This window comes from Spinacia oleracea, chromosome 6 (assembly GCF_020520425.1).
Source record: "Spinacia oleracea cultivar Varoflay chromosome 6, BTI_SOV_V1, whole genome shotgun sequence".
In the NCBI taxonomy this organism is placed as follows: domain Eukaryota; kingdom Viridiplantae; phylum Streptophyta; class Magnoliopsida; order Caryophyllales; family Amaranthaceae; genus Spinacia; species Spinacia oleracea.
In genome coordinates this window covers 17,344,691-17,358,013 of record NC_079492.1, presented here as the reverse complement: position 1 = coordinate 17,358,013, position 13,323 = coordinate 17,344,691, and the positions used below count along the sequence as shown (strand labels likewise).

The 13,323-nt window shown below is 43.7% G+C and overlaps 1 protein-coding gene across 1 annotated transcript; it reads left to right on the top strand.

Moving 5' to 3' along the window:
- The first annotated feature begins 10,646 nt into the window (after window positions 1–10,646).
- On the top strand, window positions 10,647–12,368 carry LOC130462975 (uncharacterized). Its single transcript, XM_056831978.1, has one exon. It carries the CDS (start codon window positions 10,647–10,649, stop codon window positions 12,366–12,368), a length of 1,722 nt encoding a protein of 573 aa, XP_056687956.1.
- The last annotated feature ends 955 nt before the right edge of the window (window positions 12,369–13,323 follow it).

Sequence of the window (13,323 nt, the reverse complement as noted above, 5' to 3'; positions counted from 1 at the left end):
GACGAGAACCTTCACCAGCCCTCCAAACGTTGGATCTGAGCGGCATTCTGCTTATCCGATTGTCGCCTAGACTGAGGGGCCTCTGCGGAGCCGTCCTCTCAGTGCAGTAGATTAGCATATTTTTCCGAATTTTATCTTGCAGTGTAGTGCTCATCTGTTGTCGAAAGGTTTGATTCATTTGCTGTTGGAATCCTGTTAAGATCTTGCGTAGGGAGCCCACCGAGACTGGCAAATCTAGATTCTCGTCTAACACGACGTCTCGGACGCTGGGGCTTAGATGGTCGCCTGGCGGAGACGCCTCGGTTATTGGTTCTTCTTCTACAACCACCTCAGCCTGCATCCGTCGCGGTGTGTTCCCTGCATTTGCGATTCGATTGGCTTCTTCAATGTGCCGTCTCTCTTCTTCTCCACCAGCGTACTCTCTGCCAGAGTGTAGTTCGGCCATGACACTGTACCTCCCCACGGACGGCGCCAAATGTTGTGGGATCTTTTACGGTGCTGACGTGGCACGCGTTCCTCGGAGGTATCAAGTATGACATGGCACGAACTTTTGGCAACCTGCAAAACAAGAATATCCCCGTAGGAATATTCCCTCCGATGCTTAAGTAAGTATAAGCTAGAGAGATAAGTAATTTGTAGAGAGAAGGCAGAGCAAAGATAAGTTTTTGTTGGTGGGGATGAATTGATTGCCTTTTACCTAGGGATTTGCACTATTTATTGTGCTAGGGTTTCTCGGGAACTGGTCCTGCATGATTGGGTGTTATGCAAGATCGGGACACATGTCCTGCTAAGTTTTTGGAGGCTTGGTTTGGACAAAGTGGGCCTCTTAATCGTTTGGGCCTTGGCCCTGTGAAGTTGAGAAAAGCCCGCAGGCAGGCTTTTGGGCCTTTTTTCTGGGCTTTGATAGTACAGTCAGGTGGCATTCTTTTAGGCCACATCACTATACTTATTTTATTTCCATGTTGTTATAAGGGAAAGGAATAATAACAAATAACAAACATGAACTCAATAAGTTTCCATGATAGTATTATTTTTGGTGGTATTTGTGATTACTAAAATTTTAGTTGGTTTTAATGAATTTTGTATAGTCTAATAAAAATATTAAAAATGCCCAAACGAGAATATATACATTATCTGTGCACATAGAGTAATGCCGTTGGCCTCACGTCACAATGGTTACTGATGTGGGTAAAAATACCCCACCTACGTGGCACCAATGTTACGCGACACGTGGCTCCTAATCATTGGTCCGCCGCCCCTTTGGGCTGCCACCTAAGAATCAGCTTATGCTGATGTAGGGATTACATTAAAAGTGCTAGTCCCTTTTGAGGCCCATGGCCCATAAGGAATGTTGTGATAGTGACACATGTCCTTATCTGGTAAACTAGCCAATCATGTGACATGACTCTAGGGTTTTCTCCTCAAAAGGGGAGAATATAAATACATCCCATTCCCAAGAAATGGACACACAATTCTAGATAGAGAAACATTCTACTACTTACTTTAATGCTTTCTGTTTATTAATTACATCTTCCTTAAAACCCGTGTCTTACTTAAGCATCGGAGGGAATATTCCTTCGGGAATATTCTTGTTTTGTAGGTACGCCGCCGACGTGGACTGGACACGACACTACGTGGAACCTGATACCTCCTCGTCATCAACCAAGGAAAAACTCCCACAACATTTGGCGCCGTCTGTGGGGAGGTAAGGTAACATGGTAGACGTCCAGCACTTCGGAGACGGGCCTATCAGTCGAAACAAAAACGACGAAACCGCAATCAATGGTGATCGTCCTCCTCGAGGGAGGGACGACAGAAGCCATCAGTCTGTAGGACAGGACGGTCGTCCTGAACCTCCTCCTGAGCCGCAACCTGAGCAGGTTCAAGTGGAAGATGAGACGGGTCAACCTTTGTTTCCTCCAGGCGGCCACTTGAGAGCTGATGCCGACACAGTTATGGAAGAGAACCCAGACTTGCCGGTGTCTGCTGGGCAGCTTAAAGATATCCTAGCTGGATTCAAGGCACAAATGGACACCCTACAAGATGAGATCAAAATTATCCGTTCTCAGTCTCAGGGGATGGGAATTCCATTCTTTAATGGACTCACTCGGTCTAATGTTTGGCGGCAAGACCAAGCACGAAATGACGATCATGACAGACGCTTTGACAGAACCAGAACTTCCTTCCAGCCCATAGCTCCGCGTCGGATTCTGCCAACTTCTCAGCCTGAACCTGGACCGTCCCGAAGAGTACGATCATTCAGCTGGATAGGCCTCAAGAAACTGAGCTGTCAGATACAGGTTCCACTCCTGTCATGCAAGATTCACCCCTCGCTGCCCCTTCGTGCCGTCTCACCAGGACTCATGTCAGTCGCGCGGACAGCGAGCGGCGTAGAACATCCCAGAATAGAAGGCAGGATCCACTATGCCATATTCAACAAGGGGTAGCCGGCATTATCCTTGATTACACTACCCCATTCTGTGCTGATATCATGAATGCTCCCAAGGAGCCTAGAGTAAAACCACCTGCTATTTTCGCCTATGATGGCACGTCTGATCCTGATGTACACCTCTTGGCCTATCGGCATCACATGTATGTCCAAGGGACTACTGATGCAACATGGTGCAAATACTTCCCGTCCACTCTGAAAGGAGTTGCCTCCAAATGGTTCGAGAAGTTGCCTGCGGGAACGATCAACACATATGCCGAATTGGAGATGTTATTTTCAGCAAGATTTATGGCTTACAAAGAAGAGAAAAAGACAAGCATGCATTTGGGTCGAATACAGCAAGGAAAAGACGAATCTTTGCGAAGCTATGTGATACGGTTACGGATGAAAGTGATAGTCTTATGCTAGCAATTGGAACCAAAACTGATTTGGGTTCAATGGCTCATTTTGTGTGCATGGTGACTTGGATTGAGTGAGCTCGTTATATGGTCCTTATTATCAAGGTGGTACGTTAATCAAACTGGTCCGTTTAATCACATTGGTCCGTTTGTTTAAACAGACTGTACGCACTTATTATTTTTAATTGCTTTGGTTAAAGTCGGTTTAATAAAGGGATATTTGTTTAAATCCCCAATTTAAATTCAGTCATTACTTAGCTTTGATTATTGCTGTTTGTAAGGAGAGTTTTAAGCCTCTGTAACCTCCAATTTAGTGACTGAATTAGGAGGCTTTAGAGCTTGTAACTGCCAGTTTTAAAGGCTCTTAAATGGCTCTTAATTAGCCGTTTAAAGCTCTTGTAGCTGTTGGTTTTTGGCTATTTATAGTCAGCTTCTTGATTGGAATAAACAACCAACCGGATGATTAAAACACTTGTTTGTTACATTTCGAATTATAGTTTATAATTCAGCCTTTTTCTTTGTTTTGGACGCGTTTCCTATTCAAAGAACTGATTGTGAGTCAATAGGTCTTGTCTTGCATTCACGATCAACGAGTTAAAAGTCTAGCTTGTTAATCAACTATCCTTGTTTATACAACGAGTTTTTAAACTCGTATCATTAGTGGTATCAGAGCTGCTGTTCGTGTGATCCGGCCAAAAAAAAAAGAAAAAAAAAGAAAAAAAAAGAGCTGCTGTTCATAATTCTTACAAGCTGAAATATGGATTTTGATGATCCTGACTTTCTACAACGTCTCCAAGAAGCCTTGAAGAACGTTAGAGATGGGGGGTATCGTAGGCCTCCTAGGCGTGATCTACAGGCTATGGATGAATTCAAGGTCACCGAACTTCCTGAATTTGTTGGTGGAACAGATCCGGAAGCCTATTTGGAGTGGGAGCGCAAAATAGAGAGAATGTTCGATTTCAAGGACATTGATGATGAGAAGCGTTGCAAATATGCCATATTGAAGCTAGGACGAGGGGCTTCATTGTGGTTCGAGGGACTGAAATCCAAGAGAATACGTGAAGGGAAGGAGAAAATTACCTCTTGGGAGTCTTTGAAACGTAAGCTATGTAAAAGGCATGTGCCAACAACTCATAGAATAACAACTTATCGTAAAATTGCCGAATTGAGGCAAGGAAAAATGAGTGTGGCTGAATATATTGATGAGTTTGAAAAGTTGTCCTTAATGGGGGAAATTGAGGAAATTGAGGAACAAAAATTGTCCAGATTTTTAAGGGGTCTAAATTATAATATTGCCAATACCGTAGACCTTTATCCATATTCTGATTTTGACACTCTTTGTGGACTTTGTTTAAAATTGGAAAATCAAGGGAAGACAAAATATGGGGGAGGGTCTAGTATGGATGGTAAAGCCAAGTCTTGGGCTAAATCCGAACCTAGCTTGAAACCAAACACATCACCTAGTACCGTAGGTTCAAGTAATTCTACGGCTGCCCCTAAACTATCTAACCCAACCAAAGAAACAAGTCTGTCCAAGGTGCGTTGTCTTAAGTGTCAAGGGTTTGGGCATTATCAAAATGCGTGTCCAAATAAACGAGTAGTGACCTTGAGAGAAGCTGTTGAATGTCGTGAGGAGTTGTTGGAAGAGGAAAAGAGGTTGGGGGACGTATTTGTGTTTGATGAGAGTGGTGATGAGGAGGAAGAGGAAGGGTATGAGGCTCCAATTTATGACACAAATCTGGTTCTTAGAGCGCTACAAACTCAAATTTTACCTACTGATCTAGACCAACGAGATCAGTTGTTTCATACTAAATGTCTAGTGAAAGATAAGTGGTGTAGTGTAATTGTTGATGGGGGGAGTTGTACCAATGCTGCTTCTAGTGAAATGGTGTCAAAATTAGGCTTAATCACTACTGCCCATCCTAGGCCATACGCACTCCATTGGCTTGATGACGGTAATAGTGTAAAAGTGTCGAAGCAAGTAAGGGTTGGGTTGACTATGGGTTCGTATGTGGATGAAGTTCTTTGTGATGTTATTCCTATGGATGCTTGTCATATTTTGTTGGGTCGTCCTTGGCAGTTTGATAGGGACATGATTCATAAAGGGAGAAGCAATGAGTATGAATTGAGAGACAAAGGCAAGAAAATTGTGCTAAAGCCTATGTCATCTCAAGCGGTTCGATCCATGAGTGTGAAACAAAAGAAAAAGCCGAATCTCACCATGTTGGCTAGTGAACGAGAAATTGAGCAAGCTCTTGATCATGGAGAGTTGGCGTATTTGCTCATGGCTAAGGAGAGTCCAATTGAAGGCCAAAATTGGAAAGAAGGCTGTCTCATTGCCGAATTGCTGTTTGAGTTCAAGGATGTATTTCCGGATGAATTACCACCAGGTTTGCCCCCTATTCGTGGTATTGAACATCAAATTGATCTTATTCCAGGAACTTCTTTGCCTAATAAGGCTGCCTATCGTTGCAATCCGGAGGAAACAAAGGAATTACAAAAGCAAATTGATGAACTTGTGAATCGAGGCTATGTTAGAGAAAGCTTGAGTCCATGTGCTGTTCCGGTGTTGCTTGTGCCTAAGAAAGATGGAACATGGCGAATGTGTGTTGATAGTAGGGCTGTGAATAACATTACCATCAAGTATCGTTTTCCAATTCCGAGACTTGATGATATGTTAGATGAGCTCCATGGTTCGATGTTGTTCTCAAAAATTGATTTGCGAAGTGGTTATCATCAGATTCGGATGCGTGAAGGAGATGAGTGGAAAACGGCTTTCAAGAAAAAACATGGTTTGTATGAGTGGACCGTCATGCCATTTGGTCTCACTAATGGTCCTAGTACGTTTATGAGGCTAATGAACGAAGTGCTTAAATCATTTTTGGGCAGATTCGTTGTGGTATATCTTGATGACATCTTGGTGTATAGTAGGAACGAAGAGGAGCATCTGATTCATTTGAGGGATGTTTTTGAAACACTTAGAGCTCAAAGACGCTATGGGAAGCTAGAGAAGTTTTCATTCCTTGTTGACGTATTCTTGGGCTATGTGGTTTCGAAAGATGGAGTGTCCGTGGATCAGTCCAAGATCGAGGCTATCAAATCGTGGCCTAATCCTAAAACTATAAGTGAGGTGCGTTCATTTTATGGTCTTGCTTCATTTTAGAGACGTTTCATTCGTTATTTCAGTACTATTACTAGTCCTGTCACTAGTTGCTTGAAGAAAGGTGCTCTTGTATGGGGAGAGGACGCTCAAAAGGCGTTTGATGTGATTAAAGAGCGTTTGTGTGCTGCTCCTATTTTGGCGCTGCCAGATTTCTCTCAACCTTTTGAGGTCGAGTGTGATGCTAGTGGAGTGGGGATTGGTGCTGTTTTGATCCAAGGTAAGCGTCCCATAGCTTATTTTTCGGAAAAGTTAGGGGGTGCTCGTTTGAATTATTGCACTTATGATAAAGAGTTCTATGCCATTGTTAGAGCTTTGGATCATTGGAGTCATTATTTGCGTTCTAGCCACTTTGTTTTGCATTCTGATCATGAATCTTTGAAGTATATTAATGGGCAACAAAAACTGAGCCCAAGGCATGCTAAATGGGTTGAGTTCTTGCAATCCTTTCATTTTTCTTCGAAATACAAAGATGGTAAAAGCAATGTGGTGGCTGATGCATTATCACGAAGGTACACTTTGCTTGCTACACTTGATGTTCGTTTGTTGGGGTTTGAGACCTTAAAAGATTATTATCATGATGATGGTGATTTTGGAGTTGCATTCGAGAAATGTGCAGTTGGTGCTTATGGGGAGTACATGTTGCAAGATGGGTTTCTTTTCAAAGGTAATCGCCTTTGTATTCCTAAGCATTCAATTCGTGAGTTACTAGTGCGTGAGGCTCATGGTGGAGGATCGGCTGGTCACTTTGGCATAGCCAAGACCTTGGAAATATTGAGAGAACATTTCTTTTGGCCTAAAATGTTAGGTGATGTAACGAACATTGTGAATAAATGTGTGACTTGTCATATGGCCAAGAGTTCTTTCAAACCCGGTTTATACTCACCTTTTCCGGTTCCAGTTCGCCCTTGGGAAGATGTATCCATGGATTTTATAGTGGCTTTGCCTCGTACTCAAAGAGGTAAGGATGCTATTATGGTCGTGGTGGATAGATTTTCAAAAATGGCTCACTTCGTTGCTTGTCACAAAACGGATGATGCTTGTAATGTGGCTGATTTGTATTATAAGGAGATTGTTCGTTTGCATGGAATTCCAAAGACTATTGTTTCTGATCGAGATTCCAAGTTCTTGAGTTACTTTTGGAATACATTGTGGAGAAAGGTGGGAACCAAGTTGTTGTTTAGCACTTCACATCACCCTCAAACTGATGGGCAAACAGAGGTGACAAATCGAACCTTGGGAACGCTATTGAGAGGGTTGGTAAGTAAAACGCAAAAGGATTGGGATGTCAAGCTTGCTCACGCTGAATTTGCTTATAATCGGTCTCCTACTTATGCTACTGGTCATTCTCCATTTGAGGTAGTATATGGGATTAATCCATACTTGCCCTTGGATTTAATTCCATTACCAAAAGATGAGTTGGTTCACAAGGATGCCGATGCTAAGTTAAAGTCTATGATGAAGCTACACCAACAAGTTCGTGAGCGAATTGAAGCTATTAATGCCTCTTATAAACAGAAATCAAATAAGAATCGCAAACCGAGGTTGTTTGAAGAAGGTGATTTGGTTTGGGTTCATTTAAGGAAAGAGCGTTTTCCAAGCAAACGCAAGAACAAGCTTATGCCTAGGGCTGAAGGTCCTTACAAGGTGGTTGCACGTGTGAATGATAATGCTTACAAGATTGAGCTTCCGGGAGACTATGGTGTCCATGCTACTTTCAATGTAGGTGATCTTTCACCTTATCTTGATGATGATGGCCTTGCTGAATTGAGGTCAATTCCTTTTAAAGGGGGAGGGGATGATACGGTTACGGATGAAAGTGATAGTCTTATGCTAGCAATTGGAACCAAAACTGATTTGGGTTCAATGGCTCATTTTGTGTGCATGGTGACTTGGATTGAGTGAGCTCGTTATATGGTCCTTATTATCAAGGTGGTACGTTAATCAAACTGGTCCGTTTAATCACATTGGTCCGTTTGTTTAAACAGATTGTACGCACTTATTATTTTAATTGCTTTGGTTAAAGTCGGTTTAATAAAGGGATATTTGTTTAAATCCCCAATTTAAATTCAGTCATTACTTAGCTTTGATTATTGCTGTTTGTAAGGAGAGTTTTAAGCCTCTGTAACCTCCAATTTAGTGACTGAATTAGGAGGCTTTAGAGCTTGTAACTGCCAGTTTTAAAGGCTCTTAAATGGCTCTTAATTAGCCGTTTAAAGCTCTTGTAGCTGTTGGTTTTTGGCTATTTATAGTCAGCTTCTTGATTGGAATAAACAACCAACTGGATGATTAAAACACTTGTTTGTTACATTTCGAATTATAGTTTATAATTCAGCCTTTTTCTTTGTTTTGGACGCGTTTCCTATTCAAAGAACTGATTGTGAGTCAATAGGTCTTGTCTTGCATTCACGATCAACGAGTTAAAGGTCTAGCTTGTTAATCAACTATCCTTGTTTATACAACGAGTTTTTAAACTTGTATCACTATGTTCGACGTTTCAATTTGGAATCATGACAGATTACAGACCTGCGTGACGGGGTGGTGTTTGATAATTTCTTTAGGGGACTTAAGAAGGGATCCTTTAAGTTCGATCTGGTGAAGAAGAGCGTGAGAACAATGGCTGATGCTCTGGACGAGGCTGAATCCTTTATTCATGCCACTGAAATCTGTTCGGTCCCCAAGGAGTCTAAGGGAGCAGAGATTGCAGACCACTCCCAGCGGAAGGACAAATCGGAGAAAAAGTCCAACCGTCCGAATGGGACGTGGGCCATTGAAAAGAAAGGATATCAAGCAAACGCCTCCCAAGGACAGAAGAGGGGACGCCCCTACGACAAAGAGAGGTTCGAGTATAACACTGACTTGTACACAATATTGTTGGACGTCAGTGATAGGTATGAGATTGATCGTCAGTTCCCAATGAAGTCGCTGGTGGAAACGCGGGAAAACTCTCTCTACTGTAAATTCCACTGTGACGTGGGACATGAAACTAAAGATTGCAAGAGTTTGCGTAGGGTCCTTGATGGGTTAGCCGCCAAGGGATTCTTGAAGTCGTATCTCAGCTCGAGTGCAGGAGGAAGTGGTAAAAAGTTCTACAAGAAAATCAAGTCACCGTCATACCGACGTAATGACAATGACACTGATCCAGAGATTGTATCCGTCATCTCAGGGGGTTTGGCCGCTGGGGGACCAACAATGAGAGGACAAAAAGACTATGCAAGCCGGTTGGGACAGGTCATGTTGTCTGGAAAAGCCCCAATTGATCATTTCCCTAAAGTAGAAATTTGTGAATCTGACAGGGGTAAGATCGCCACTCCACATGACGACCCCTTGGTCATTGAATTGAAGGTGGCAAACCTCAAGGTAAGGCGTATTCTAGTGGATACGGGGAGTTCGTCAGACATTATCAGCACAGCTTGTCTAAGTCGTCTCGAGCATGATCCGAAGACAATTGAGAAAATACATTATCCTATCATTGGATTCGGAGGCGGTATAATCCACCCCCAGGGGATAATCACCCTGCCCCTACGAGTTGGGGGCCGGCATCAAAACAAGAACTTGAACGTCCGCTTTTTAATTGTGAAGGACCTCACTACTTACAATATCATATTGGGTCGTCCAACTTTGAATCAGGCCAAAGCAGTGGTCGTCACTCATCTTATGCTCATGAAGTATGTCTGTGATAAAGGTCAGGTCGGCACAATCCATGGTGATCAACAGCTAGCAAGAGATTGTTACCTCACTACGCTAAGTCCCGAGGCTTGGGGGAAAACTGACGAAGCCAGAGCAAGCTCAAAAAGAAAACAAGATGAGATGGAAGAAAAAGTCAAGAAGGAGACCTTTACCATTGCCACGGCTCATATGGAAACTAGGCGGCCTGAGCCGGTTGGTGGGCATTATGAGATCATCCTTGATGAAGCACGCCCAGACAGGACGGTGCCAGTAGGGGGTCTCTCCTGACGACCAGCTTGGGGCACATTTAGTCACTCTCTTGAGGGAATTCCAGGACATTTTTGCTTTTGCTGTGGAAGAGATGCCGGGCATTGATCCAAGCATAGCTGTACACAAGCTCAATGTAGATGAGTCCTTAAAACCTGTTCGTCAGAAGAAGAGAAATCATGGGGAAGCAAGAAATAAAGCTGCAGCTGAAGAAGTGCAGAAGTTGTTGGAGGCTGGGTTCATTCGGCCAAGTCAATATCCAGATTGGGTGGCAAATGTAGTGTTGGTGATGAAGCCCAACAAATCCTGGAGAATGTGTGTGGACTATACAGATCTAAACAAGGCTTGCCCAAAAGACAGCTTCCCTCTACCCAAGATAGACCGGTTGGTAGATTCAACGGCTGGCCATGCTTTGATGTCTTTCATGGACGCATACTCGGGCTTTCACCAAATTCCTTTTTGGCCAGACGATCACGAAAAGACGTCATTTGTTACTGAGCAAGGCCTATACTGTTACAAAGTGATGCCGTTCGGGTTAAAGAATGCTCTAGCCACATTACAACGTCTAGTCAACACTGTCTTCTCTTGTCAGTTAGGACGGAACATCGAAGCTTACATTGATGATATGATAGTAAAAAGCAAGCAACGCGAAGAACACCTGGCTGACCTAAGAGAAACTTTTGAGACGCTCTGAAAATATCAGATGAGGTTGAATCCAAAGAAGTGTGTTTTTGGGGTAACGGCTGAAAAGTTCTTGGGATTCCTTATTGATGAAAGAGGAATCGAGGCCAATCCTGATAAAGTACAGGCGGTAATAGATATGACGTCGCCAAAATCAGTCAAGGAAGTCCAACGCCTGACGGGATGTCTAGCGGCCCTGGGGCGGTTCTTATCAAGGGCAGGTGATAAGTGTCATTACTTCTTCGGCACAATCAAGAAAAAGAGGAAATTACAATGGACTGAGGCGGCAGAAACTGCCTTCGTCCGATTAAAGGAACACCTCCACACCTTACCTCGGCTTGTCAGTCCTCTTCAGGGGGGAACTTTGTATGTATATTTGGCCATTTCCGAGTGGTCCTTGAGTGCTGTCTTGTTAACCGAAAGGGAAGGAGTGCAACTCCCCGTCTATTTTGTGAGCCATGTCCTGCAAAACGCTGAATTAAGATATTCTCCAATTGAGAAGTTCGCACTTGCGCTGTTTATGGCCAGCAAGAAGCTGCGCCCTTATTTTCTGGCACACAAACTAGTGGTATACACAGACCAGCCTTTGAAACAACCTCTTACTAATCTAGACGCTGCTGGACGAATTCTGAAATGGGCAATTGAGCTGAATGCATTTGATATCTCATATGAGCCTCGGAAAGCTATCAAGGGACAAGCATTTGCTGATTTCATTGCGGAAATGATGAGGCCGAATTTTGAAAAGAATGTGGCGACTCGCTGGACAGTCTATGTAGATGGTTCGTCAACCCAGAACGGGTGTGGAGCCGGCATAATATGTCAGTCTCCTGAAGGAGACAAATATGAGTATGCCATGAGATTCAATTTCCAAACATCCAACAATGAGGCAGAATATGAAGCTTTATTAGCCGGCATAAAAATGTGCAAAGTCGCTGGAGCCCAAGAGATACTTGCCTTCTCCGACTCTCAGCTCATTGTGAGCCAAGTAAATGGAGACTATGAGGCAAGGGACCCTAACATGATCAAATATATGCAAGCTGTGCATCAAGAAATAGAACATCTAAAGAGCTTCGAAGCTAAGCAGATTCCCAGAACGGAGAACAATCAGGCCGATGCCCTGTCAAAACTAGCTAGCTCGGCTTCCTGTGATACACCGCGTCATGTGTTTTGGGAAGTAAAGGATAAGCGAAGTATTGAGCAGGAATTGTGCGCGCCTATGGTAGCTATTCTGGATCGGTCGTCAACCTGGATGGACCCTATCATTGCTTACAAAATGGACGGTACGCTTCCGGACGATTCAAGTCTGGCCCCCAAAATACAAAGGAAGAGTTCTTGGTTTGAATGGTGGAATGGAGTTTTGTACAAAAAGTCATTTTCTAGACCTCTCATGCGGTGCGTCACTCCTGAGAAAGGGGAGGAAATTCTAGATAATTTGCACCAAGGATTATGTAGCTCCCACATTGGAGGACGAGCCCTGGCAGAGAAAGCTTTGCGAACTGGTTATTACTGGCCCACTTTGAGAGAAGACGCCCTAGCATTGGTGCAAAAATGTGACAAGTGCCAACGGTTAGCTCATCTCATCCACAGGCCGGCCCACCCACTCACTCCTATTACGAGTCCCATTCCGTTTGCCAAGTGGGGAATGGACCTGTTAGGGCCATATACGGCGGCCCCTGGAGGCCGGCGCTATGTGATAGTGGCTGTTGATTACTTCACCAAGTGGGTTGAAGCAGAGGCTCTCTAGAACATAAAGACAAGTGATGTGAGGGCATTTATCTGGAAAAATGTCATGACTCGCTTTGGAATACCTCAAGCTATCGTCTTTGATAATGGGCCTCAATTTGAGACGCCTAAGCTGAAGGAGTGGTTAGCAGATCACGACATAAACAGATGCTTTGCCTCTGTGGGACGACCTCAAGCCAATGGCCAAGTCGAAGCTTTTAACAAAATCATCTCCGAAGGGATCAAGAAGAAACTAGATGAAGCCAAGGGTCTATGGGCCGATGAGTTACCAAACGTCTTATGGTCCATCCGCACCATGGCTAAGAACTCAACCGGCAAAACCCCATTCCTGTTAGCCTATGGAGCTGAGGCCGTATTGCCCATAGAAATGTGTGAACCTACACTAAGGGTCATGTTATATGACGAGAATGCCAACTGGGAAATGATGAAGTTGGCCCTTGACTTTTTAACTGAAGTAAGAGGAAATGCAGCATTGAGGCAACAACTGTACAAGATAAGGATGGCGAGGGAGTACAACAAGAAAGTCTCCAAAAGGGTGCTCAAAGTAGGAGACTTTGTTCTCCGGAAAATGGAATCTGTGGGACGAGCCAACGAACAGGGTAAACTGACGCCCACTTGGGAGGGACCCTATGAGATCTATGACGAAGTCAGAGATGGAACCTATCGCATTCAGGACATGCAGGGCCGACCAATTTTACGCACCTGGAATGCAGACAATCTCAAAAAATACTTTTTCTATGGTGTATTCTGACTATCTTTTATGAAAGAATCTGTGGTCTAGACAACGGCCGCTAATGGTCCTAATGGAGTAGTAGCCTCCCTTGTAACCGGCTAAATTCGCCTTACAAAGTATAAATAATACTACTCTTGTTTCGTCCTATTTATTACTCTTTACTAAATTATCTAACATATGCATGCAAAAAGCCTAATCGAATGAAGGCCTAAGAAGTGGCCCC